Source organism: Dendroctonus ponderosae, unplaced genomic scaffold, assembly GCF_020466585.1.
Source record: "Dendroctonus ponderosae isolate FM_Combo_2020 unplaced genomic scaffold, Dpon_F_20191213v2 Dpon_F_20191213_11, whole genome shotgun sequence".
Classification (NCBI taxonomy): Eukaryota; Metazoa; Arthropoda; class Insecta; order Coleoptera; family Curculionidae; genus Dendroctonus; species Dendroctonus ponderosae.
Window position 1 is genome coordinate 1,378,081 of NW_026017213.1, and position 26,973 is coordinate 1,405,053.

General features: G+C 44.2%; 8 protein-coding genes across 14 annotated transcripts in view; 2 read left to right on the forward strand and 6 right to left on the reverse strand.

Annotated features, from left to right (window-relative positions):
- LOC109536030 (tyrosine-protein kinase transmembrane receptor Ror) overlaps nt 1-10,391 on the forward strand; it is a 27,665-nt gene extending 17,274 nt beyond the window's left edge. For 3 of the 5 annotated variants that reach the window (XM_048662646.1, XM_048662643.1, XM_048662645.1), the window contains 5 exons: nt 812-900; nt 955-1,315; nt 9,096-9,556; nt 9,610-9,768; nt 9,822-10,391. In XM_048662646.1, the coding sequence (XP_048518603.1) occupies nt 967-1,315; nt 9,096-9,556; nt 9,610-9,768; nt 9,822-10,184 (1,332 nt within the window). In that variant the 5' untranslated portion in view covers nt 812-900; nt 955-966 and the 3' untranslated portion in view covers nt 10,185-10,391. The remainder of the gene's footprint in view (nt 1-811; nt 901-954; nt 1,316-9,095; nt 9,557-9,609; nt 9,769-9,821) is intronic. The other 2 variants (XM_048662647.1, XM_048662644.1) reach the window with 1 other exon arrangement.
- On the reverse strand, nt 1,321-9,065 carry LOC109534194 (cytochrome P450 315a1, mitochondrial). Its single transcript, XM_048662648.1, has 7 exons — nt 8,603-9,065; nt 6,625-6,804; nt 6,361-6,577; nt 6,103-6,306; nt 1,866-2,115; nt 1,559-1,812; nt 1,321-1,505 (listed from the first exon to the last, which is right to left on the reverse strand). The coding sequence occupies exons 1-7, from the start codon at nt 8,676-8,678 to the stop codon at nt 1,346-1,348; spliced, it is 1,341 nt and encodes a 446-aa protein (XP_048518605.1). The 5' UTR covers nt 8,679-9,065; the 3' UTR covers nt 1,321-1,345.
- A 991-nt stretch (nt 10,392-11,382) lies between the features above and the next one.
- LOC109536039 lies at nt 11,383-12,593 on the reverse strand. Its single transcript, XM_019902104.2, has 4 exons — nt 12,368-12,593; nt 12,058-12,206; nt 11,699-12,005; nt 11,383-11,648 (listed from the first exon to the last, which is right to left on the reverse strand). The coding sequence occupies exons 1-4, from the start codon at nt 12,401-12,403 to the stop codon at nt 11,472-11,474; spliced, it is 669 nt and encodes a 222-aa protein (XP_019757663.2). The 5' UTR covers nt 12,404-12,593; the 3' UTR covers nt 11,383-11,471.
- Nucleotides 12,594-12,682: 89 nt separating this feature from the next.
- LOC109536038 (inhibitor of growth protein 5) lies at nt 12,683-14,109 on the reverse strand. Its single transcript, XM_019902103.2, has 4 exons — nt 13,869-14,109; nt 13,120-13,641; nt 12,913-13,064; nt 12,683-12,859 (listed from the first exon to the last, which is right to left on the reverse strand). The coding sequence occupies exons 1-4, from the start codon at nt 13,903-13,905 to the stop codon at nt 12,758-12,760; spliced, it is 813 nt and encodes a 270-aa protein (XP_019757662.1). The 5' UTR covers nt 13,906-14,109; the 3' UTR covers nt 12,683-12,757.
- Nucleotides 14,110-14,284: 175 nt separating this feature from the next.
- LOC109536042 (synaptotagmin-1) lies at nt 14,285-15,325 on the reverse strand. The gene is made up of 5 exons (XM_019902107.2): nt 14,993-15,325; nt 14,853-14,942; nt 14,711-14,798; nt 14,527-14,661; nt 14,285-14,468 (listed from the first exon to the last, which is right to left on the reverse strand). The coding sequence occupies exons 1-5, from the start codon at nt 15,007-15,009 to the stop codon at nt 14,385-14,387; spliced, it is 414 nt and encodes a 137-aa protein (XP_019757666.2). The 5' UTR covers nt 15,010-15,325; the 3' UTR covers nt 14,285-14,384.
- Nucleotides 15,326-15,712: 387 nt separating this feature from the next.
- LOC109536040 lies at nt 15,713-16,768 on the reverse strand. Its single transcript, XM_019902105.2, has 5 exons — nt 16,697-16,768; nt 16,446-16,584; nt 16,221-16,381; nt 15,962-16,166; nt 15,713-15,909 (listed from the first exon to the last, which is right to left on the reverse strand). Exons 2-5 carry the CDS (start codon nt 16,573-16,575, stop codon nt 15,767-15,769), a joined length of 639 nt encoding a protein of 212 aa, XP_019757664.2. The 5' UTR covers nt 16,576-16,584; nt 16,697-16,768; the 3' UTR covers nt 15,713-15,766.
- LOC109536032 (serine/threonine-protein kinase polo) overlaps nt 16,752-26,973 on the forward strand; it is a 15,771-nt gene continuing 5,549 nt past the window's right edge. The window contains exons 1-5 of one of the 3 annotated variants that reach the window (XM_019902098.2): nt 16,752-16,841; nt 17,205-17,536; nt 18,904-19,526; nt 19,581-19,816; nt 20,139-20,254. In XM_019902098.2, the coding sequence (XP_019757657.1) occupies nt 17,450-17,536; nt 18,904-19,526; nt 19,581-19,816; nt 20,139-20,254 (1,062 nt within the window). In that variant the 5' untranslated portion in view covers nt 16,752-16,841; nt 17,205-17,449. The other 2 variants (XM_019902097.2, XM_048662641.1) reach the window with 2 other exon arrangements.
- LOC109536031 lies at nt 22,913-25,471 on the reverse strand. Its single transcript, XM_019902096.2, has 2 exons — nt 24,448-25,471; nt 22,913-24,392 (listed from the first exon to the last, which is right to left on the reverse strand). Exons 1-2 carry the CDS (start codon nt 25,333-25,335, stop codon nt 23,343-23,345), a joined length of 1,938 nt encoding a protein of 645 aa, XP_019757655.2. The 5' UTR covers nt 25,336-25,471; the 3' UTR covers nt 22,913-23,342.

Genomic DNA, 26,973 nt, shown 5'->3' on the forward strand with positions numbered 1-26,973 from the left:
TTTTTTCTTCTGGCGTTCCCAGAAGATGTTAAGTGAAGATCGTTCTAAATTTCCACATAAAGTCTGCATTTCTCCGTCGATTTCCAAAGTCGATGTGTCATTTTTTAGGAAATTTTATGCTCTTTTCATCGGGTTATCGGTCGGTGCAATCAAAGCAGTAAATTAAGTAGCGTCAAGTCTTTGATGATGGCACGATCAACCATCTTGTATCTGTGGCATCCCGAGAAAATATTAAGCCAATTCTTGGCATAAATTCCCCAGTTCTCAGTCGATTTACGAACGAAAAAACGCCGCTTGAAAACCCATTGGCACCGATAAGCCCCAAAGAAGCTTTGCAATCAGCCTGATGGTTATCGGATGGTACCACCAGAAGACGCCCACCGGTCAGCGTGGGCCAGAACACAATGGAAAAAACATCGTCTCATTATCCCGATCGAATTCGGAATGGCCCGCTGTTGGACAAGCTGATGGCCGATTGGAGTGACTGCGAGTTGGTTATTTATGCGGAAGAGCGTGAAGACGACGGACTGGACTTGGAGGATTCATAGGAAACAGGCGAGCTCGCACGCAAAACTCATTGAACATGACGTATCTACTGCCGAATAGTTGGCACCTACTTAAAGCCGCCCGCCAAGAACAATCGGACGCCGGTAAACAGAGCTTGAGTGCGCCATTAAATCTTTAATGCTTTCGGAACGCTCGCACACATCTGGACAGTGCGTAAACAATGCCGGCTAATTTTAGCCTCGTCCCATCTACATCAGCCTACAGGTTTCGGCCGCCCAGTCATCCTCAGTGTCTTTCTTTGCAGTCACCCAGGACCAGATCGTGCAGCAGAAGATCCCGGTGCAGCCGCCCAAAGAGCCAGACGCCGGCCTCAACCAAACGACAATCCTGACGGTAAGTTGCTCTGCCATTGGTTACCCCCAGAGAGTGAGAGTGGGGGTGTTGTAGGGCGACCAGCCAATGGCGGCCATCGGGGGCGGCATCGGCGCCGTCAGCCTTCTGGTGCCAGTTGTGGTGGGCTTGCTGGGGGCGGCGCTCTTCGCCTGGATGGTCTGCTGCGTGCGGAAGCGCGCTCAGAAGAGGCGGGCGGACGCGGTAAGCATGCAACTTGACGGGACCTCTCAATCGCCCTCCATTCTTCGGCAGGCTTCGCCCGTCAACATGAAGCACAGTCTTTTGGTGCCGGAGCGCTACGCCCCCAATCCCCAATACTCCAGCTGTTGCGGCTCCGAGGTCCCGATCATTCCCAGGGACTCCGTCCGCTTCTTGGACGAGCTGGGGGAGGGATGCTTTGGCAAGGTTTATAAAGGTAAGCGCCTCTGAACCCTATTTATTTAGACTAAATGGCCATAAACCGGAACTTGACTTCTGCGGATGGCACCGCCACCATCTTCAACACCATCTGGACTTCGTTAAGCGCCTCCACTTGGAAGCGACTTACCAGCTGGGCCAACGTGGTCTGGAGCTGATATTCGGCCAGCTTGCGCCCGATGCACGACCTAAAAGACCCAATTTTCGACAATCCTGACCAGGGTAAAGAGTGGAAAGTCACCTAGAGCCCATTGCAAAGGGCAGGGAGGCCGCGCGAAGGGCGCGCCCCTCCGCCCAGCGCTCTGGATCGAACCGCTGCGGCTCTGGAAAGCTTTCAGAGTCGCGACCAGAAGTGAAAATGGACAAAATCAGGACAGTCCCGGCCGGAATATCAAAGCCCTTGATCTGAATGTCCTCCGACAGGATCCGGGTGAGGAAGGGCGCCACTGGGTAGAGCCGCAAGGCCTCCTTGACTGTGTTCTTCAAGTAGGGGCTCTGAAATCAGCTTCTGAATAGATTCAATAGCCGTGGCCTGCTGAGGGACTTACCTCTGTAGGCTCCGTCCTCAGCCTGCTTTGCACCTCCGGGTGTTTGGCCACTAAGTAGAGCAGCCACTCCATGGAGAAGGCCGTGGTGTCGCCTGCGGCCAGAATCAAGTCCGTTACGATCTTGGCCAGCTCGTTGGCCGYCATCTGGCCTTGCAGCCGGCCTAGTAGGCCCTCATTGCTCTCAAGGGATTCGACCAGAGCGGTAGCCGCTCTTAGRGCGGTGGTGGCTGCCGCCTCGAACTTTTTCCATCTGAAACCGATGGTTTTTTTATTTTTAGAGTATCTAGATTTTCGTTTSTTCMACTTCCACACTTCCCGTTGGATTTTCAACGTTTAAAAAGCATTTTAAAGGGAATTTTTGGTTCAGTTCATTGTGGTGTTTAGTTCCCTAGTCCGGRGACGTCTTGTGGCAWTCCCAGAGGATGTTAAGTGAAGTGTTCACTCATAACTAAGGCGTTTCACAAGCGATTTTCAAAGGCAAAATGTCATTTTAAAAGGAATTGTACCYTCTTTCTAATGCATATTTCATTGGAGGAAGCGGTGCTCTTCTCCTGGTATTTCCAGAAGATGTTAAGCGAGGTCCACGCATATTTTGCTCATAACTTCGACATTTCTTAGTAGATTTTCAAAGTCAAACCGTAATTTGTAACGCGATTTTACGCTCTTTTAAATGCCTATTTTATTGGTGCAAACTGTTTCCTTGGTGTCGCGTTTCCAGAATGTGTTAAGTGAAGTCCACGCATATTTCCTTCATAACTTTGACATTTCTCATCCGATTTTCATAGTTAATATGTTGTTTTATTGGCAATTTTACGCTTTTTTAAATGCATATTTGATTTGTGCAAGCGGTGCTCTTCTCGTGGTGTTTCCAGAAGATGTTAAGTGAAGTCCACACATATTTTGCTCATACCTTCGATATTTTTTAGTCGATTGTCAAAGTCAAACTGTAATTTATAAAGGAATTTTACGCTCTTTTAAATGCCCATTTTGTTTGTGCAAACGGTTTCCTTCTTGTGGCGTTTCCAGAATGTGTTAAGTCCACGCATATTTTGTTCATAACTTTGACATTTCTCAGCCGATTTTCATACTCAAAATGTCATCCTAAAGGGAATGTTACGCTCTTTTAAATTTATATATTATTGGTACAAGCGGTGCTCTTCTCATGGTATTTCCAGAATGTGTTAAGTGAGGTTCACTCATATTTTGTGCATAAAGTTGACATTTCTCAGCCGATTTTTATAGTCAAAATATTATTCTAAAGGAAATTTTACTCTTTTAAATGCATATATTATTGGTACAAGCGGTGCACTTCTCGTGGTATTTCCAGAAGATGTTAAGCGAGGTCCACACATATTTTGCTCATAACTTCGACATTTCTTAGTCGATTTTCAAAGTCAATCCGTAATTTGTAACGCGATTTTACGCTCTTTTAAATGCCTATTTTATTGGTGCAAACGGTTTCCTTCTTGTGACGTTTCCAAAATGTGTCAGGTGAAGTCCACGCATATTCTGTTCATAACTTTGACATTTCTCAGYYGATTTTCATACTGAAAATGTTATTTTAATGGCAATTTTACGCTCTTTTAAATGCATATTTTATTGGTTCAAACGGTTTCCTTCTTGTGACGTTTCCAGAATGTGTTAAGTGAAGTCCACGCATATTCCGTTCATGACTTTGACATTTCTCAGCCGATTTTCATAGTGAAAATGTTATTTTAATGGCAATTTTATGCTCTTTTAAATGCATATTTTGTTGGTGCAAGCGGTGCTCTTCTACTGGTATTTYCAGAAGATGTTAAGTGAAGTCCACACATATTTTGCTCATAAATTTTCAAAGTCAACCCGTAATTTATAAAGAAACTTTACCCTCTTTTAAATGCCTATTTTGTTGGTGCCAACGGTTTCCTTCTAGTGGCGTTTCCAAAATGTGTTAATTCAGGTTCACGCATATTTCCTTCATAACTTTGACATTTTTGAGCCGATTTTCATAGTCAAAATTTCATTTGAAAGGGAATTTTACGCCGTTTTTAATGCAAATATTATTGGTGCAAGCAGTGCTCTTCTCCTGGTATTTCCAGAAGATGTTAAGTGAAGTCTACAGATATTTTGCTCATAACTTCGACATTTCTTAGTCGATTTTCAAAGTCAATCCGTAATTTGYAACGCGATTTTACACTCTTTTAAATGCCTATTTTATTGGTGCAAACGGTTTCCTTCTTGTGACGTTTCCAAAATGTGTCAAGTGAAGTCCACGCATATTCCGTTCATAACTTTGACATTTCTCAGTCGATTTTCATAGTAAAAATGTTATTTTAATAGCAATTTTACACTCTTTTAAATGCATATTTTATTCGTGCAAACGGTTTCCTTCTTGTCGCGTTTTCAGAATGTGTTCAGGGAAGTCCACGCATAATTTGTTCATAACTTTGACATTTCGCAGCTGCTGACTTTTATATTCAAAACGTAATTTTAAAGGGAATTTTACGCCCTTTTTAATACATATAATATTGGTGCAAGCGGTGCTCTTCTYCTGGCATTTCYAGAAGATGTTAAGTGAAATCCACATATATTTTGCTCATAACTTCGACATTTCTTAGTCGRTTTTCRCAGTCAAATTCTAATTTGTAAACGTATTTTACGCTTTTGACGTTTCCAGAAAGTGTTAAGTGAAGTCCACGCATATTTCGTTCATAACTTTGACATTTCTCAGCCGATTTTCATACTCAGAATGTCATCCTAAAGGGAATGTTACGCTATTTTAAATGTATATATTATTGGTACAAGCGGTGCTCTTCTCATGGTATTTCCAGAAGATGTTAAGTGAAGTCCACACAAATTTCGCTCATAGCTTTAATATTTCTTAGCCGACTTTTATAGTTAGAACGTCATTTTAAAGGTAATTTTACGCCCCTTTTAATGCATATTTGATTGGTGCAAGCGGTGCTCTTCTACTGGTATTTCCAGAAGATGTTAAGTGGAGGCCACACATATTTTGCTCATAGCTTCGACATTTCTTAGTCGATTTTCAAAGTCAAACCGTAATTTGTAACCGAACTTTGCGCTCTGTTAAATGCCTATTTTATTGGTGTAAACTCTTTCCTTCGTGTGGCGTTTCCAGAATGTGTTAAGTGAAGTCCACGCATATTTCCTTCATAACTTTTACATTTCTCAGCCGATTTTCATAGCCAAAATTTCATTTAAAAGAGAATTTTACTCCGCCTTTTTTAATGCATATATTATTGGTGCAAACGGTGCTTTTCTACTGGTATTTCCAGATGTTAAGTGAAGTCCACACAAATTTTGCTCATAACTTTGACATTTCTCAGCCGATTTTTATAGTCAAACCGTCATTTTAAAGGGAATTTTACGCCCTTTTAAATGCATATTTTACTTGTGCAAGCGGTGCTCCTCTCCTGGCATTTCCAGAAGATATTAAGTGAGGTCCACACATATTTAACTCATAACTTCGACATTTCTTAGTAGATTTTCAAAGTCCARTCGTAATTTATAACGGAATTTTACGCTCTTTTAAATGCCTRWTTTGTTGGAGCAAACGGTTTTCTTCTTGTGCCGTTTCCAGAATGTGCTAATTGAAGTCCAYGCATATTTSGTTCATAACTTTGACATTTCTCAGCCGATTTTCATAGTCCAAATGTCATTTTAAAGGGAATTGTACGCCCTTTTTAATGCATATTTGATTGGTGCAAGCGGTGCTCTTCAACTGGTATTTCCAGAAGAGGTTAGGTGAGGTCCACAAATATTTTGCTCATAACTTCGACATTTCTCAGCCGATTTTTATAGTGAAAATGTTATTTTAATGGCAATTTTACGCTCTTTTAAATGCTTCGATGATTGGTGCAAACGGTTTCCTTCTTGTGCCGTTTCCAGAATGTGTTAAGTGAAGTCCACGCATATTCCGTTCATAACTTTCACATTTTTCAACCGATTTTTATAGTCAAAATGTCATTTTAAAGGGAATTTTTCACCCTTTTAAATGCATATTTGATTTGTGCAAGCGGTGCTCTTCTTCTGGTATTTCTAGAAGATGTTAAGTGAAGTCCACACAAATTTTGCTCATAACTTTCTCATTTCACGGCGGATTTTCAAAACAAAAAAACTATTTTAAATGAAATGTTACCTTCATATCAACACAGATTTCATTGGCGCAATCTGTAAACTCCTTCAATAACCTGCCGCCACTTAAATCCACAACGTATTCTTCTGATTTTGATCCTACCTGGGCAGACGCCATTTGGCGGCCAAACTGGAGGAAATCAGCGCCATCTTCGCACTGGTCTCAAACACCGAGTGAACGCTGGACGCCAACAAGCCAATCTGGTCCTCCAGCCTACGTCTCGACTGGCAATACTGATCAGGCCCAATCAGCACAGAGACAATCACCTCGAGCGACCAATGGTAGAGCAGCTGCCTGATGGGCGGCCTGCAAAAGTCCCGGATTTAGATCCACTGCTAAAGGGGCGCCCATGGGGAGCACTTATCAGGAGAGGCGCAAATCTGCGCCACCAGCCTAGCAATGGGCGGCTCACAGCACTGCTGCAGCCACTGCTGGTCGCCCTTCAGCAACGCCGGGTTCAGGATGCGCCGAAAGTGCAACCATTCCACCCCATCCATGAAAAACAACCCTCTGGAGGCGTTGTGCAGCTGGTTGTAGACGGTCCAAGCTTCCGGCAGGAGGTGCTGCGGGTACTTGCCTGGAACCATCCCCTAGAGAGGGCTTAAAACGAGCTGAAGATGGTACCTTCTTTGGCGAAGACCAAGCGCATGTCCGCAGGATCGGCGATGAAAACGCACGCCACTGGGCCGATGTTTTCTTTGAAAATGGAACCCAGCTGGCGGTGGCGCGCGTCGATATAGCGGTGCAGTTTCGGCGAAGAACCCGCCATCATCAGGGAAAGTGTCGTGCCGAACACTGGAAGACCTGAACAAACCAGGTTTTTTTAGTCAAGGGGTGCCGCGGATTAGTCCTTTAGTCTGTTAGTCAAACGTCACCTAGCTGTCATTTGGAAAATCCCCTTTTTTCCTTTGGCGCTTAAAAACGGGCAGGTTTTTACCGGATTTAGTCACAATAGGGTGTTTTCACTTTTTTTATGTTGATATATAGAAAGTAGTTATGGCAAACATTACACTAATATATTTGTTTTTGCAAGAAAAGTCTCCATAATAATTTTAAAGCGAGTTTAAATTCAAATCAGATGTTTTCCGCCAAAAACGCCGAATCCGTATCGTGGGTTGCCTATCCCGATTATGACGTAGCAGGTCATATCAACAAAGTCTCTCGTGTTTATTTTGTTGTTTTCGCAGCTTTGTTTTATTATTTAAGTTATTGTGATTATCATTATTTTATTGATTATTATTATTATTATTATTATCTTGCATAGTGGAAAATAGTGACATGTATRAATCACAAAATAAGTGGTGTTTTGTGCCAGRATGCAARAATACCTCAATAAGTGCTCCAAACAAACTCTTTCTAACCGTTCCTCATGATTATGYACGTAAAGTTTTATGGTTCAAAGCAGCTAGACGTGATGTTCTTAAATCAAAATCAATGTTTTTTTGTTGCGAGSATCATTTTAATGAAAGTACGAACAAAAAGCTARTGATGAGGCAGATAGAATATGCCGTACGATCRATCGTACTTTGTGTTCTGGGCAAATTCTACCTTGTACAGTGCMCAAAGWACCCTCGTGTTTCAATTCCACATATCCGATATCACCATATTGTTCTCGTGATGCCCAAAATTCAAATTTAAGAGTTCATTTTACTTTTAAAGCAGCCATTTGTATATGTTAGGTTAAGTTGAATATGTGAAATTCTATATATTATTTACCTAATTTAAACCAATACAGACAGATTAGTATATTAAGGAGAGAGTAACTAATAATAAATTTACTGATTTTTACATACGCTGCTGCTTTGACACCCTTAAATTCGGCTGAATTAAAGCGTTCGTCGTTTTTTAAAAATTCGGTAACCATAAAAATATGTACACATGGTAAATTGTTTATTGACGCTTTAAGGAATCCTTTTGAAGCCATTTTTTAGTTTAGCACAAACTATGAATTATTTAAATCCACAAAATAATTATTGAAACACAACCACACAACTAAAAACTATGCACAGAACGTAAACAATCCGCCATTTATATGACCAGAGACGTCACAACCAATAGGATTGCGTTTTAGAGATTTATGAATAATTTTAATTTTAGCTAACGATTGGAAACCGTTAGAGTTACAGGGTGGACCAAATGGGGAAAAAGTTGCGCAATCAAGTGCCTATAAATAATCTGTCGTCAACTTCTTTGAACTCGCAATAGCAACGGATACACAGGGAAAAAGAAAAAAGTGCGTTTTATAAAATCCTTTATATCGTGTTTATTGAATTTGAAAATAAAGTAAAAAATAATCTAGGCCCACTATGTTCAATGAGGCCGAAGTCAACTTTCGGTTTTCTTATGGACGCCATATTGAATTTCTGAATTTTTAAATTCCCCTTTAAATATGCTCTTCAACCATGTATAACATGTTTATGTTCGGTCAAGATAAATAATTAAAATTAACAAAATTAAGATTTTATGGTAGTAGGCATTGATACGTCCGTGCCGTATAGCGTGAAAAACCCTGTATATTACCATATATTAATGTTCAGTTTGTAGGAATTTTTGATACAATGAAAACACCCTATTGTTTCCATTGTATACCGGGTGTTCTTACCTCTAGGGGCGGGCATTGTGCTGGTGAAGCGGCAGCCCCATTGGGCGAAACGTCGGCCACGCGGGGCATAAAACATTTCAAAACTACGAAAAACCGCGACTGAATGATGCTGAAACCGCTCGAAGTGTCGCCAGAACTGGCCGAAGGCCAGCCGATATACACTATCGAACAAAAGTCGAGCAACAATTTGCTTATCAAAGAGTGTTCTTCGGGGACCAAAGCGGATTTTCAATGCGGCTAAAGTCTGGAGGCTGCGCAGGCCATCCGAAAACCTGAATTAGCGATACAAAATTTTACGAATATATCTACACATCACTACCCTGTATATATGTAGATATGCATTCAGTAGTCTTCGCTTGCAGATAAACCTTGACCAACTTGCGCTAAAACTCCCTTGGAACCAACTGCTTTTGTCCGACAGTGTATATGCTAAAGTGTGACCTGTAGGAACCCGCCGCATTGCCAAGTCGCCCTCATTTCCCCGTTGTTGCAGGCGAGCTGCGCAGATCAGCCGACCGGAAGCCGGACATCGTGGCCGTTAAGGTTCTAAAAGAGTCGGCCAGCAAAGAGGCGGAGGAGGATTTCTATCGGGAGGTGGAGATAATGAGCACCTTCCAACATCCCAACATTCTCTCCTTCATTGGAGTGGTGCTGCGGGGGAAGGAGGAGAACCTCAGCCCCATGATGGTCTTCGAGTACATGGAGCACGGCGACCTGGCGGAGGTGCTGCGCGTTCAGCACCAACCGCCCTCGGGCGACGCCAAGCCGCGCCTTCGCCCAGTTGATTTGCTGCGCGTCGCCCTCCAAATCGCCAGCGGAATGGAGTACTTGGCGGCGCAGAGGTTTGTGCATCGTGACCTGGCCTGTCGCAACTGCCTGCTAGCCGAAGGCCCCACGGTGAAGATCGCGGACTTTGGGATGAGCCGAGACGTCTACACTTGCGACTACTACAAGGTGCGCAAGCTCCTCCCCCATCCAACTCTGGTCCTCTAGTAAAACCTTTCCAGATTGGAGGCTCCAGACTGCTGCCCGTGCGCTGGATGTCTCCAGAAAGCGTGATCTACGGCCGATTTACTTTGGAATCCGACATCTGGTCCTACGGCGTGGTTCTTTGGGAGATCTACAGCTTTGGCAAGCAGCCCTACTATGGACACACCAATGAGGAGGTCTGGATTGCGTCTTCTCCTCAACCTCCCACTAATTCCCCCGATATTTCCAGGTGGTGAAGCTGATTTTAGATGGCGTGATGTTGGTTCCACCCGAGGACGCGCCTCCGCCAATCATCTCCCTGATGAACGACTGTTGGAACAGCGCGCCGAAACTGCGCATCTCCTTCACGCGGGTCAAAGAGGTCCTGGCGCAGGCCCAGTCCGCCGAAGCCCTGAAACTGCCCAGGCCGCCGCTGTGGGAAAAGCCCCAAGTGGAGGTGCGAGTGGAGGGCGAAGTCAAGCCCAAAACCCTCCCCAGGCCGCCGCCCCTGATCCGCACCCTTTCCGACACGGAACTCCTGGATGCGCAGGGCTATTTGCTGCCGGTGCACCTCAAGGAGCCTGCGCAGTATCTGCGTACGTTGCCAGACTGACTGTTTCGGCCCCAAACTTGTATATAGCCATATGTTCAAAGCCCTGATGAGGGGGCGCGAGAACGACCACTGTACAGAGCGAGTCGGTATGTCCATCTAAGACGACGTAGAGGTTAGGAACCAGCACCGAAGACCAAAGACTTGCCACATGGTAAACGTTGTTGTTTTGCACTTTTGGTACTTTGAGATAAGCACGTTTTTACCCGATTTTGCTGTTTTTTTGTAATATCCTTCGAAGTCCTTTATTTATTCAACATTAAACAGTGCCATGGATTTGGCAGGTTAGTTGAAAGTGACATTTCACAGCCGCCATTTTGAAAACGTGGTTTCGCATTTTTGGCGCCATAAACTAAGTGGAAAATTGACAGCATTCGCTAAAAGGAAGCAAATTGGGAAGAACAGCCTTTAGTGGGTGGAAGAATGAGACAAAACGGCCCCGAAAAAGGCCTTAAAGTCAACTGCAAACGACTACTTTTGGGCTTTAGCAACAAATGACATTTAAAGGGCGCCATTAGTCGATTTTTCAACGACAACTGCCATTCAAGTCAATCAATCAATGTCATTGATTATGGCTTCTTTTAGCATTTGTTGCCCTCCTTTCTGATGAGTGAAGATTTGGCAAACAACTTTAGTGTTTACCACTTTCCAAAGTTTTGAAATAAATCGAAGTCCTTTATTTATTCAACATTAAGCAGTGCCATGGATTTGGCAGGTTAGTTGAAAGTGACATTTCACAGCCGCCATTTTGAAAACGTTGTGGTTTCGCATTTTTGGCGCCATAAACTAAGTGAAAAATTGACAGCATTCGCTAAAAGGAAGCAAATTGTGAAGAACAGCCTTAAGTGGATGGGAGAGTGAGACAAAACGGCCCCGAAAAAGGCCTTAAAGTCAAGTGCAAACTACTACTTTTGGGCTTTAGCAACAAATGACATTTAAAGGGCGGCCATTACTAGATTTTTCAACGACAGCTGCCATTCAAGTCAATCAATCAATGTCATTGATTATGGCTTCTTTTAGCATTTGTTGCCCTCCTTTCTGATTAGTGAAGATTTGGCAAACAACTTTAGTGTTTACCGCTTTCCAAAGTTTTGAAATAAATCGTCTCGGGTGTGCCAACTTATGGGGAAACACCCTGTATATTTAATTGGCGCAACACTGTATACAGAGTGGACGGGCGGGAACATTAAAAACAAATAAATCTACAAAATTACTTTTTCCATTCACACATCCAGTCACACATTCGCTCTGAAATTTGACACATTGATCGACTGAGTCCCATTGGAGCCTCTAGGGCTTGGGTAGGCCGGCGGGGTACTTGGGCCTGCACACGCAGCCGCTCTCCACTAAGACGTAGTCCTGCCCCGTTAGGGTAACGGGCCCCAGCGGGATCACCAAAAATAAATAGGGCACGTAGGTCTGAGTGCACTCGCCCCGTACCAGCTCGCATTCCGAGCTCTCGCAAACCTAAAACGGCGCGTTTCAACCTGCGGTCCATCCTCAAGCCAAGCGCTTACCTCGAAAACCACCTGCTGCAGTAAGTCGGGGAACTTCTGCACTATTGTGACTGGCTGGCCGGAGGTGAGCGACACCCCGTACATGGGAGCTGTGGTGTTGTAGCGGGTTTTACAGAGTCGGGGCGGCAACCCCCCGCAGGAGCCCACGGAAGCCGCCCTGCCACGCCTGGAGCTGGGGAGCAAATGGCTCTCCGCGTGGTTGCCCTCAAACGCCGCCATGAGGGCGGATCGCGTCTGGTAGGGGTCGATGGTGGGGTTGTGGGCCCTTCCAGTGCGGCCCCCTTTTAGCGACCTTTCCACCGCCTGACTGATTACGACGTGAGTTACGCAAACAGTCTTAGTGAGACGCTAGTACTTACATGGGGTAAGGGTGGTTGGAGGGGCCCACGCACCCCGGATCATCCGTGAGGGCGTCGCCCCATAGGTACTTCAACTGGCCGCCCCCCTTGCAGTGGTTGGCTTCCAACTTACCCCAGCCCTGTTTGGTCAAGAGGCCCACTAGCAGGATCTAGCGCGAGACATGCATAAATTACCTGACCCATTTAGGATAATAAACACACATAATAAAGCGTTGACCTTTGCCTAACTGTTCTTTTCGCGCCTGGTCCGGTCAATCAGGCGATTAGTCATTGCTCCGGTAAGTAAGTCCGGTGATTAGTGAGTACTTACCCATAGTGGCAAAAGCCGCTGGTTCAAAGCGCCCATTTTTCAACTGAAAATCACGCACTGGTTTAGCACATCGGCCGCACTGAGACGCGATCTCGGCCAGGTGAACGATCACAGTGAAGAATCCGCTCGCCTTGAACGTGAACTTCCGAAGAACTGTTCTTGAACTGTTAAAGCGGCGCTTTGTTTGCCGCTCGGGTAGGGGGCCTGCGACCCACCTCGCTTACCATATCGTGCAGGTGGACTTTTCACAGTTATAACACGCATTTCTGCCGTGTTTAGGCAAATGGGACACCGTCGAGTCAATCAAAGGCCTACTTCAATGCAACCGTCCTCTTATTATCACAACCGAACTTAAAACTAAATGATGGATGTTTTTTTTTGGTGAGTGCTTCACTTCTTTTTGCGGTCCTGAGTGCATTTGGGGCAGTACCATTTACCCTTGGGCTTGGTGGTGAGCTGGACGCAAGCGAAGTGGAACCATTCAATGGGGCACTGAAACGGCAAAGCCTAGATATTTTGGGTCAAAACCTAATTCGTAAACTCACGTCTGGATTGTCGCAGCCAATCATTTCTCCGTAAGACACCTGGTGGCAAAGGCAATAAGTGGGCTCGTTGGGGTCTACAGGCATGTCCAGGACGTCGCTGGGATGCGCAATCCCGGCCAGTCCTGGCAGAACTGAAGCAACAGCTTCGGCCACTGAAAGCAACAGATTAAAGCGACCATTTCGGCTGTTTGGCCGGAGAATTCTCACCCTCGCTGGAGGTTGCAGCGGTGCTACCGCTCCCACTGCCGCCCTTTTCCGCTCCGGCACCCTTCTGCCGCTTTTTCTTGCTGCGGTTCGTCCCCGACGAGTCGTCCTCGCTCGAATTGCCCGAGCGCTTCTTCTTGTCGCCCCCTTTTCCTTCTTTGATCTTCTTGCGGCCCTTCTTGCCGACGCTCGGCTCGTCCAAGTTACGCGAGTTCAGCGCTTTGTCCTGGATCTCCGTCTCAAAGCGCGCCAGATCATTATCCAGCTTCCTAATGTGCTTGTCTACCAGCTCGTAAGTCTGGATCGCCAGCTGCACTTTGTCGTCACCCAGCTCTTTGGCCTTGTTGAACATGTTCTGGATCTTATCCAGATGCTCCTTCTGCTCGTCGCTGCTCAGCGACTTAACGTTGCGCAGGTGCTCATCAGCCAATGTGTCGATGCCCTTCATCAGGCCCTGCGCCCTCTTGTCCAAGTCGCTCATCAGTGTGAAATTGCGCTGCAGCTCATTGGGCAGATGCTCTAAACCTATAAAAAATCCCCTTTTTAACTGCGAACTGCGATAGGTGTTACAAATAGGGCCCAGTTCAAGCTGGGGCTGGGTAGGCGTCCGCCCTCGATCTAACCTAACATAACCGAAAACTTCGGACCTGCCAGCGGGCCCCACTAGTCCAGCCCCTATTTCTGGGGCTGGCTGTGCCGCCTTAACTAATAAAACAGGGTAAAACACTGCATAAATCCCCAAAAACACTTACTGTCAAGATAGTGCTCCAAATACAAAGCCGAAGTCATGTTGGCAAGCCCTAATTAGGTATAAAGAAGCGCGCTCACTAAATGACAAATGTAGTCAAACACTACTAAAACACATAAAATATGACACAAACTAACAAATAAATTGTCAAAACTAAAAACATTAAAAATCAGCCAAGACTGTGTTCATAATCTCATGCGGGCGTTTAAATGACGTTTGGCCGATCAGAAGCATTAGACGAGGCCAGAGAGACTCTCGTGTATGAGAAAAAGAACGACGATATACTCGTGCTTAATCGAGCGATACCGACTGGTCAACTGCTCCTGGTTGGGAGACTGACGCGCAGATAGCGCGCGCTATGCAACCACTCTATTTCAAGCCCAAATTCAAATGTTTTAAAGAAGTAAAATTGACCTCTACTGGCAAAAAAAACATATTTTTAATAAAAAAAAGGGATAACACTAATAAAAAATCTGGAAAATTACGTTGGTCAACAGCAGGGATTTTCCGCATTCGGTGCTTAGTTTTGGGAGTGGTTCCTGGAAAGAGGGAAGAGCTTGGTGTGCGCCAGCACCAAACTGATCCTATCAAGATCGACCACCACCTGGAAGGGCTCAAACAATACCACTCTGTCGATTTTTCGATATTAAACTTGTGCAAACCTTCCCAACAGGCTCATTCTTGATTATGCGCTCTTCGCAAACAGACACTTCCAGCCGCTTCTGCCCCAGCTCGCCCTGTTGCATGGCATACTCAAAAGTTTCCTCAAAGACTGGGCTCTTCTGCGTTTTCACTACCTACAATCAACCTCGTAAGCCTTTATTTAGTCACAAACAGGGCCCTTACCATGGTTCTTCGCTTGGTGTCCTTTCCGCGTTCTGGAAGCAGATAGAGCTTCACATAGAGCCCCCTGGTGTCGTCCCGATCCAAATTCCTGAAACCCCGTCAGAGCCTCAAATCCTGCGGCCGATCGCCTAGGAGAACTTACTCGATATCATGGACGGTGACGATCAAGCGTTGCCTTTGGACGCTGTAGCGCAGCGTCAGCTTGATTCTGGCCTGGGAATGGTTGTCAAACCTGGAAAAAATGCTTCTGAGAGCCGCTAGGGCTCAAAAACCACTCCTTACCTTCTCTCCGGCTCCATACTGACGGACTTCGGGTTGCAATGGATATTTTTTCCAGTCGCGTCTCTTATCGCCGCATTTTGATAAGCCTGTGATTGTTCGAAGATCCAACAGGCACTTGAGAGGAATTGATTGTGACATCGATTCTACTGGATGAGGCAATTGATCAATTTTGGGAAGACCACTCAAGGTTGACAAGCTGGAGGGTCCGATTGGGTTCTTGAAAGCGGCCTTGCTTACCGAGTGCCCCAAATTAGGGCCCTTTAAGCGGCAAAATGTTCCCTTCAAATCAAAGCTTTATTCACTTTCACACTCAATTTCGCCTCTTCAAGCCGGGAAATTCGAAAATTTGCATAAAAACTACTTTGACAGTCACTGCCTTAAACTTTGACAACTTCAGTTGCCATTGTTACGGCGCGTGAGTTTTGCCGCACATTGTTTAGGCACCAAATTCAAAACTTCCTGTTTTTCATGCTTTATGCGCCCAATTGCGCCGAAAAATTCCCCCCAGAAAAAATCCCGGAATTCTCCCAGTCGCAGTACAAACAGGCGTCCGATATTTCAAAAATTTTACAAGTTAAATTGCGATTAACCGTCTGGCATCAACTTCCGGTTAAACCAGAAGTGGCGCAGTTTGAGCTGAAAAGTTGCGTCAGATGTCAAAGTGAAAGGACAAGTCAATGAATCACCGAGCTTTTGGGGCCCCGATTAAAGACAGGCAAGTTTTAAGAACTGGTTTATTTCCATTCTATAATAAGTAACAAAGTCATTTGGCGACTAGTGGATGAATGGCACTAGGCGGGCCAACTCTGGGTTTTCCTCGCAAACGAAGGGCTTCACATGGTGGCAGGCCACATCGTGCCAGTGAACGCCATCGTTGTAAAACTGATTGAGCACAGCCAGGCAGTTTTCTTCAGCACCTGTAAACAGAGCTGAGTAATACAGAAAAAGTGAAATTGAAGTCCAACTTACCGCCTTGCTGGGGCTCGCGGTTGTCCGGCTGGGGCTTGCCGATGCCCCCCGTTGGGGACCAGTCGTTCTGGTCGCGCTGCGTGGCAGGCGCCAGTTTCTCCAAGGTGGCTGTCCAGAACCAGCCATTTACCTCATTGGGGAGCAGATCTGGGCGGTCGCATCCTTTGAAGTCGCACTTGCGACCTGAAGTCCAGATGTACTTGACCTGCAAGCCCAGCTTTACAAGTCCCCGCGTGTCGCTGCCACTGACTAATCTTACCTTATCCTTCACCAGGCGCTCCTTGATCCATTCGTTCTCCACGGAAGTCTCCAAGGAGATGGTTTCCATGCACTGGCGGCGGCAGTAATTGCGCGCGTCCAACCAATCGTACTGGGCGGTGGCCAAGGCGGGGTCGCGCCAACTGAAGAAGTAGCCCTTGCCTGCAAGCGAAACGTTGGCGGGTTTATAGAAAATAGGGCGGGATATGCAATGGGGAAATCCTACCGTCAGGGCCGAGTTCATGAATGGAGCGCCGCTGGCATAGTTGGACGTCGGGGGCGGCTAGCGATCTTCCTGCTGGTAAGTCGGCACTCACATAGGCCACAGCCATAAGCACGAGAATGGATTTCAACATTGTTTTTCTCTAGAAAAGCGCAAATCAATCGCAAAATATTATAATAAAATCAGCAACCGCGCGCTAATTGAGCAAACTCATTGAATATGGGCGACTTCCGTGTGTGTTTTACAGATTTTACCTGTTGTTCTAGATGCACAGTAAAAAACGCGAAGGTCAGCAACGCGTCTCAAGCAGGATGGACACTGAAGCGACAAACCAATCAAGATTGATATTTATACGCAGGTGAAACTTGCGGGCGAGAAGGACATTCCGCCGCATACCACGTGAGGCTTCTTCACTTACCTTGACCCTACCATTAGGGGCCCGATAATGGGCCAACTTATATGCGATAATCGTCAGGTCGAATAGAATGCGTTCTTTTTCCTGCAGGTTTGTTAATGACCGATATCCGCATATATGGGCGAAAAGCCTCCAATATGCGTGCAGTATTACACTAATGAGTAGGAAAAACGTGCCAAATTACGAAATCAATTACAATAGGCTTTTAATGAAGAATTTTGCTGATAATGACCTAGTTTGGTTGCTTTTCCTTTTCACCGTGCGACATTCCACTACAAGCACTCATCAGAAAGTGCGGTCATAAACCCAAATTAATCAATTAAATTAATTATTCGGATCTTTTCCAGTTGCATTGGACACCATCGAGGACCACGCCCTCATTTTATACGTCGCTGGTGCTTCAAACGTTGTTGACAAGCAGATCCCTGTAATCTGTCAACGGTCTTTCCAAACCCACCAATCAGCAACGGCCGTTTGATTTTAGACGTTTACAGTCAACCAGTGTCGGTTTCAGTGTGGTTGTAAGCGCAAATTTAGTGAGATTTCAGCGAAGCCCTGGTTTCCAAGTAGAAAAACGCGCAACGGCCCCAACATGTCCAGCGATACCGACCACATCCCGTCTGTCATGTACGACAACACCAAAGCAATCAGCTACAAGAAAGGCCGCTACTTTGGCAAGGTGAGGAAGGGGCTTTTTCTCGTCCATTTTAACCAAAACACGGCTTTTAAAGGCCTATGGGCTTTCATCAGCTACCCTCACCGTTAAACTCTTCCCCCGCTTTAATGTGACTGCTTCCATCCAAACATTAGTTAGTCTAACTAAGTCACTGAAATGTTAACAAAATGGCCATGTGCCGGAGCTAAAGCCCTAAGGTTATGACTCCCGCTGATTTTGTGGACAATCCCCGGCTTCTTCCCACTGAAACTGATTAATACCTAGCATACTTTTCAGTTAAAAATCCAAAATATTTGGAATTCCGTCAGTCATAAACGACAAAACCGAATACAAAAACAAAATATTTAGAGTTCCTCTGTGCGTAAATATACCCAAAGCATCGAAAATAAGATGTTTTAAAGTGCCCTGGGACCACCAAGACCCAAATGTCCAGTACTTGAATAGTATTTTCTGTTCAAAATGTTCTGCGGGGGGGCTTTTTGGATGCAGTTGGTTATATTCTGTTAGGGGCTTTACTTGTGTTCAATAATGTTCTTAGCAGATATAAGAGGGTTAATTAGCCTTGGCCTTTTTGAGCCCTTTTTAGCATTTCTGGCCAGCAAAAAGCCACCCCCTTTCATTTTGTATGCTTAAAAGTAGGTACAGTAAAACCTCTTTAATCCGAACATTGCGGGCCGAGACAGAAGAACTCCAATCTTTTAAGTTCAAAGTTTTTAAAATGAGTGCTGTAGTGTAAAATTCGACAACTATCCACCAGAGGCGAACAATTATTCACTGGCAAAGGAGTCGTAGAGCCATTCAAAGAACTGCTTCGAAACAACGTCCACGGAAAATGCAGTTGTTGCACCAAATCTATAATGCAGACAAAACTGATCTTTTTTGGAAATTATGTCCTCAAAAACACTTGATCAATCTGAGGCCCAAGTGGTTAAATGGACAAGAACAGAATTACATTAATGCCTTGTTCAAACGCCGCTGGCAGTCATAAATTGAAATTGTTAGTAGAACCAGATCTTAAAAAAAATGGTTCTACACAGATTTTGTTTGATGAAACTTGTGTAGTTGTTTTGTGAGTACGCTGACGGCTCTATGAATTACATATCGTGAAAGACTGCTTTCTGCAAGAGGTACTTTAACAAGATGAAATCATTTTGCAATGGGATGAAGATTTGATTGGCCTTTGCAATAATTAGTTCGGATTACAGAGGTTATACTGTATTGGGCAATGCTTTCTTATTCCCGCGTACTTGCTTATATGTATTTCCTATTACTTCGTAGCAATTTCTCTGTATTGGTGTTCAGTGCTCATGGTGCATTCGCCAAATTGTTAATACAGCCAGGAGTAATTGACGATTGTTTTCTGTTAATAGGGCGGTTTTGCCAAGTGTTACGAAATAATCCGAGACAACGACAAACAGTCGTTCGCAGGCAAAATCATATCCAAGAACCTAATCGTTAAGCAAAACCAGAAGGAGAAAATGACGCAGGAAATCCAGATCCACTCCAGATTGAACCATCAGCATATCGTGGAGTTTTTCGGCTTCTTCGAGGACCACGACAACATTTACATCGTGCTGGAGTTGTGCAAGCGCCGCTCCATGATGGAGCTGTACAAAAGACGGCAAGTGATTACCGAGCCGGAGACGCGCTACTACATGAACCAGATTGTTAGCGGCGTCCACTACTTGCACAGTCACCGCATTATCCATCGGGACCTCAAGCTGGGCAATTTGTTCCTGAACGACAACGTGCAGGTGAAGATCGGCGACTTTGGCCTGGCCGCCAAGATCGAGTTTGATGGCGAGCGCAAGCGAACACTGTGTGGCACTCCCAACTACATCGCCCCGGAAATCCTCAGCAAACAGGGCCACTCTTTTGAGGTGGATATTTGGTCGCTGGGCTGCATCATGTACACCCTCATGGTGGGACGGCCGCCCTTTGAAACCTCCAGCCTAAAGGAGACCTACGCCAAAATCAAGAAATGCGACTATAAGTAAGGATTGTAAATTGCTAGTTAACCGAGGGTTGCTAACGGAAGGTGTTTCAGGTTTACCATTGCGCTATCGCCCACTGCCAAGCACATGATCATGATCATGCTGCAGTCGGACCCGTCTCAGCGTCCGAAAATCAGCAAGTTGAGCCACCACGATTTTTTCAAGGGCTACTGTCCGGCCTCGCTGCCCGTCAGCTGTCTCACCATGGCGCCCCGTTTCGACAAGCTGGAGGTCCCATCTCCTGGCCAGTACGGCAAAGGAACGGCGTTGAAAGACATCCAAGGACAACGTAAGTTAGGCGTCGGTCCCACAGAAACACCGATCACCGATGACCATCAAGCAGAATTCCAACATCTGCGATTCCCATTAAATGTTCTCACAGAAAGCTTCACTAGTCATCCACTGCTAAGCACCGTTTAAAAAAAAGTGTGATTATAAACTTGTACAGTGAGCAGGTGAATGATTGATGTGAGACCGTTCGGTGCATATTCCCTGGTTTTAGTCGGTGGTAGTGGGTGATAGTTGATGTCAGTGGTTGGTGTGGGACCGCTACCTTATTTGCCCCTAGTTTGATTTATTGAAGCTTCAATGAGCGCTCCGCTTGTTTGCAGAGGCGACAGCCCACAAAGACAACTCTATTGCGGTGGGATTGGCTGGGGTTCCTCAACATCACAACAGCTTCAGCGACGTGGACAATCTAAGGGTTATTCGCAGCCTCATTGCTAAGGTAAGTGAATCTTCTTTCATTTGCTTTCAATGGTTTTGCTGAACTTGTTGGAGGATTTTCTTTCGCTGAAACTCCTTAATGAAAGTGGGCGTTACGATAAAACCAGAAAAAAACTAAACATGCGATGGACTCAAACGGCACAATCACCAATTTTTTGTTTTAAAATCAAATAACTTTCGATGATAATCGATGAATGGTCGTGATTTTTTTTAATAAAGCTTAGGTAGTCAGAGAATTTTGAAAAAAATATATTAAAGAAGGCTATTTAAAGATGCGAATTTCGATATTTTTATACAGTTCTGCTCATTTATGAAAAGGAAAAAACTTTCACGAAATGTTTATAAGCTAAAGCAAGTCAAGTAGGTGAGTTTAGTTAGATAGATATTTGCAAAATTTATTAACCATTTCAAAAATGCCCCAAAATGTCCCTAGATCTTTATAAACTTGGTCAGTTTGCATCTTTAATAGGCGGAAGTTTTCTCCATATTTGGAAGGAATTTCAGCTTTTGCGAGTTTCGGGATGTAATGCATGATTTTTTAAAGCAAAGGGTGTCTTCTTTCAAAGAAAAAGTTTGTAATGCAAATTTCGAAACTTACCCAAAAAATCCTTAGCTCTTTATAAACTTGGCCAGTTTGCATCTTTAATAAGCGGAAGTTTTCTCCATATTTGTAAGCAATTTCAGCTTTTGCCAGTTTCAGGATGTAATGCACGATTTTTTAAAGCAAAGGTTGTCTTCTTTCAAAGCAAAAGTTTTTAAGGCAAATTTCAAAACTTCCCCAAAAAGTCCCTCGATCTTTATAAACTTGGCCAGTTTGCATCTTTAATAGCCGGGAGTTTTCTCCATATTTGGAAGCAATTTCAGCCTTTGCTAGTTTCGGGATGTAATGGACGATTTTTTAAAGCAAAGGTTGTCTTCTTTCAAAGAAAAAGTTTGTAAGGCAAATTTCGAAACTTCCCCAAAAAGTCCCTAGATCTTTATAAACTTGGCCAGTTTGCATCTTTAATAGACGGAAGTTTTCTCCATATTTGGAAGCAATTTCAGCCTTTGCTAGTTTCGGGATGTAATGCACGATTTTTTAGAGCAAAGCTTGTTTTCTTTCAAAGAAAACGTTTTTAAGGCAAATTTCAAAACTTTCCCTAAAACTCCTTAGATCTTTATAAACTTGACCAGTTTGCATCTTTAATAGACGGAAGTTTTCTCCATATTTAGAAGCAATTTCAGCCTTTGCGAGTTTCGGGATGTAATGCACAACTTTTAGAGCAAAGGTTGTCTTCTTTCAAGGAAAAAGTTTTTAAGGCAAATTTCAAAACTTCCCCAAAAAGTCCTTAGATCTTTATAAACTTGGCCAGTTTGCGTCTTTAATAGGCGAAAGTTTTCTCCATATTTGGAAGCAATTTCAGCCTTTGCTAGTTTCGGGATGTAATGCACGATTTTTTAAAGCAAAGGTTGTCTTCTTTCAAAGAAAAAGTTTGTAAGGCAAATTTCAAAACTTCTCCGAAAAGTCCCTCGATCTTTATAAACTTGACCAGTTTGCATCTTTAATAGCCGGGAGTTTTTCTCCATATTTGGAAGCAATTTCAGCCTTTGCGAGTTTCGGGATGTAATGCACGATTTTTTAAAGCAAATGTTGTCTTTCAAAAAAAAGCTTGTAGGGCAAATTTCAAAACTTCCCCAAAAAGTCCCTAGATCTTTATAAGCTTGACCGCTTTGCACCTTTAATAGACCGGTGTTTGCTCTATATTTAGAAGCAATTTCAGCTCTGCGGGTTTCAGGCTGTCACGCACTATTTTTAAAGAAAAAGTTGTCATCTTTCAACAGAAAGTTTGTAAGGCAAATTTAAAAAATTTCGTTTCTACATAACTAACCACTTCTCTATAAAAATTCGCAAGTTTCAAACGAAAACAGGTAGCAACATAAAATTTATAAACTCCATAGTATACTTTTCAGGCAAAAAGCGGGGAAATTTTTAATTAAACCGCTGTAAAAGATGATTTTTGACAAACGCATAATTTTGAGAGTAACAATGAAAGATTTTACTAAACTCCACGATCCACTTAAATCTTTCAAACTCCCCAACCGAAGCCGGTAGCAACTTGAAATGTACACATTTCATAGCCGACCAGTCGCAAAAAAACCTTGATTTTGCATTTAAATCGCCTGATTACCTAAGCTTCATTTTGAAAAAAATCACGACGATTCATTGATTAGAACAAAAGTTGTTTGATTTTAACACAAGAAAAACCCAAATGTGCCACTGCCTGCCGTTTCAGATTCGACATACTTGTTTTTTAAGATAATTTTACTTTACATAAAGTGCGTTGTGCAAAATTATCATCTAATGTGGAAAAGAAGCTCCACAAAAAATTAACTTTACGTCACTAACACGAGACAAAATAAATAGTTTCAGTTTCAAAACATGGATAAAACAAAAATAGTAACCGTATTCCGAGAAAATTATTTAAAAAATACACAAACAGATCGAAACACTTCGCAATAGCGATAGCAGTGAAAATATAAGTGGCTTTTTCAAATAACGTTGAACAGTTACAGTGCATTTTTTGGTTAGTCCCAGATTGTGATTGGTTGCTCAACTCTATCTAGCCTATTGAGGTCTTCCCAGGCAACGTTTCTGTTCAATCAAATCAAACAACTGCAATCTAATAAAAATTGTATTTCTACACCGAACTAGTGGTACCTTGTTGGAAATTGGACAACTTAATAATAAGAGTTATTGTTCTACGTCGCGAAACTTCAATTAGTTCATAATTAGTACATCCTTACGCTAAAAATAGTAGTGGTTCGGTTATAGGACCTAAAAGTACTTGATTCAGTTCTCGATTGGTTTAAATGCAACGAAAATATTCGAAGTAATGTCATTTTGGTGGGGGGGCGGTTGTATGGGGGAGTGGTTGTAAAGTCTTCACTAAAGTATAAAGTCTAAAATAAAGTCGAATATAAAAATAGGAATAAATTGGGCAATTTGATTCGTCTTGGTATACAGGGGGTAGTCAGTGTGTGGTTCTCACACTCACAAACCCAGTACGTATAAAGATAAACTAGCAGCTAACAACAAACCCTGTAAAGTCTTACCACTTGACCTGCGACGCCCAGATATGCACAGTGGAGACGAATTTGCTGCAGATGGACAGCGTGTTGAAGAACATTTTTTGACACACGGTGATTTTGCGGTCGTGCAGCGGCAGCGTATAGATGCGGCTGAAGTTGCGCTTGGTCTGCCGGCCGGGGATCGAACGGTTTTTGATCGGAAACTCCTTCACCGTGTTCATCACGAACTGCTTCCGCTCCTGCCAGTTCATGGAGTACCAGAAGTTGTCGTGGAGCGTTTTGCGCTCCTCCTCCATGAACTTGGAGCTGCACTGGTGTCGGCAGGAGGGCGGGCAGGGCGGCCCCATTTTCTTGCTGCTGCGCGGCTTTTTGATGCGGCGCACTTCCGCCTTGGCCGAGTGCAGTACGTCCTCTTTGATCTGGCTCTCTAGCAAGTCGGCACAATTGATAAAGTCGCGTTCTTCCAAGCCGTCGCGCCGCTGAAAGCCCGCTTTCATAGGAGCACAAGCCCCCGCTGTCTGTTCATCGTCCTCTACGATGCTCCCGTCGTGGTTCACGTTCTTGATGGTGTTCGAGACGAACTCCTCGGACACCGTCAAAGTGTTCAGGTACATGTCTTTGCACACCACCACCGTGTTGTAGTGGAAGGGCAGGCTGAAGTGCTTGATCTCGTAGGTTCGTTCTTTGGTCGCCTTGTCGCGGCTCATCAGCGTCTGGATGGTCGACAAGATAAAGTGCTTTTTGTCGACTTGCGCCGGCAGGTTCCAGAACTCGCGGTGTATCTGCTGTCTGATGTCGTCCGTTAGTTTAATGTGGCATTGCATCGGGCAGCAGCAGGGCGGCTGGAGGGGGCTGAACTCCAGGCGCGAGCGTTTGAGGGGCGGCGGAATGGCCGCATCTTTGGCAATGTTTAAGGTAGTTAGCGTCTCTTTGGGCGGCTCTGGTTTGATCTCGGGACGCACGTCCGTGTTATCAGGTAGCAGCTTGCGCTTCGGCTTTAGCGGCTCGCTTTTGGGCAGCAGCAGGTCGATGGTCTTCTCAGTCAGCGATAGCGTGTTCAGGTACATTTCCTATACGAAAATTTGGGCAATTATTCAGCAATTTTTGAAGTCTTAGTGAAGTTACCTGGCAGACCACGATATGCCCGCCGTCCTTGATGGGCAGCACAAACGTCCTAATGGAAGTATATCGGTCCTTTTCAATGGTGTTGATAATGAAGAGCTTGCGCTCCTCCCACGACCTGAGTTTCATCCAGAAGTGGTCGTAGATCTTGAGACGGGACTCCTGAGTGATTTTGGAGCCGCACTGCTCCGGGCAGGAACAGGGAGGTCGCATAGTGGACTTGCTTTGCAGGTCCAGCAGCTGGCCCTCGATCGGAAGCTCCTCTTTGATGGGGGCGTTTAGGGTTTGCTCCTTTTGGGGCTTCTTCATGAGGCGCGGAGAGTTATTGATATTGTCCAGGCTCTTTGGAATGGTGCTCGGGTTGTTCACTAGCTTGATCTTGGTCTCGTCCAGCACATTCTCCGGATACTTTTGCAGTGTGGTTTCGATGAACTTGGCGCTGATGGCCAAAGTGTTGAAGAACATGGTCTTGCAGACCAGGGTGAAGCCCTGTTCCATCTCCAAGTAGTATTTGCGGAGGAACTTTTTGCGCATTTTGTTTTTCGGGTGCGGGACGCGCAGCACTTGAACTAGGCGCCGCACGTGGGTTCGTCGCTCCTCCCAGCTCTTCAGTTTGCCCCAAAAGTTCAAGTAGTTGTCCTGACGAAATCGCTCGGCAATGCGATGATCGCACTCCATTTTGCAATCGATGCACGGCTGGCCGATCACTCTTTGCTTGATCGTGTTCTGGTACGAGTACTCGCCGTTCAGGCGATCGGGTTTCTTGTCTTGTTTCACTTTGCTCACTGGAATGACACCGCGACGAGTCCGGATGTAAGTGCACTTCTCATCCTCCGACTCCTCGCTGTCCTCGGCCTTCTCCATCGGCTCGCACTCCATTTCAACGCTCATTCCCTGCGATGGGCCTCTCTTGGCCGACAATCTGGGCCCCCGATTTGTAAACAATAACAAGGTTAAAAAAAAATGGTTGTCAAGATTGTCCTCGCATTTTCCACACTGAAGCGGCGCAAGAACTCAACTGACTGTCAACGGCGTTGCCGGGTGGTCGTTAGCCATTTCCCAACACGCATATTGGTTGAGTCTATAATTTATCTTGATGCAGAGTTTGGTCTGTTTTTTCATATTTGCATTTTTTGTCCTTTCTGGAGTGGCTATTTTGGAGAAAAAGCTTGGTTTTGGGAGGTTTGTTCAGTTGCAAAACTGCCAGACGTGGGAAAGTTCCGTAGGCTTGGCTACGTTGAACGGGAAATGATTGATTTGACAGTGCGGGGTAGTGCTGTGCAAGCTGTCGCACCCCGAGATAGTGATGGTCGGATTCGGGTACGACTATGAATAGAAGTGAATTAGTTCCATGCCATGATACAATGAATACAATGTAGAATATTAATCGGTCGAAAACTCGATTTTCGTGCGCACAAGACGTCGCTGGTTACCACTTTGGTAAAGTGAACAGCTAATCCAATTTAAAATGCATGTAACCTAGACAAATTTTCACTGAATTCAAAACGCAATAGTTCAAAAATGAAAAGTTATTTGAGGATATGGTTTGCAGCATTGCATAGCCGAATACTTTAAAAATCGCGTTTGGGACCTGATTTAGGCCTATTGGTAAGAAAAGTACCCTAAATAATTCTTTACAAAATCTCCGATATTCAGCGTTTTAGCGTGCTGTGTTGCCAGAGTGTCATTTGAGAAATCGGGTTGAGCCAAACGAAATAATTAATTAATTGTATCACAATGAATGAATGCATGTTCATACAATGAATTGATTGTATCATACAATGAATTCATTGTACGACAATGAATTCATTGTCGTACAATGAATTCGTTGTATCATAGGGTCAATGCGTTTAGGCATGTTTGAAAATTTTGTAGACAAAAATTGAGCATTTTGCGATTGGTAGTGTGCACTCTAGATTGTTTGCTACTTTTAAGTGTCGGTTCAGAAATATAAAAAATGCTGTGTGCAGTCATTTCATTTGTACTAAAATTTATATATCATCCGCGGCGCCACAAACCTCATATTCCGTCATAAATAATAGAAAAGTAACATTGGGTCATTGTTTGAACTTCAGTCTCGTGAATCGTAATGTACTATTTCTGCAAGGATACATTTTCAGCTAACGCTATACTTTATTGCACAACTGGCAACTGTGGTAGTCTGCAAAATAAATACATTTTCGTTACTTTTAATTTCCAAGTCTAAAATCTGCTGCAAAGCATCTTGTAATTATAAGGAGGATTTATAAAAAAATAATTAAATATGACAAAGACTAAGTGATCTATATTTAATCACATTTTTATTCGAATGAATCAAAAAGTGCCATTTTGCAAACAGAAGCGATGATCAAAAAGAAGCACTTTTCTTTAGCGCTCATTTGTTTTACTTTTACGCACGGACTTTGCCGCACAGTGTGCGACAAAGGAAATGTGACACTTTGAACTTGCCACTGTCTTATATATTTTTTAGTATTTTTATTTAAAAATAACCGAAATGCTTTTTTAAGGAATTACGTAGGTTTATCAACA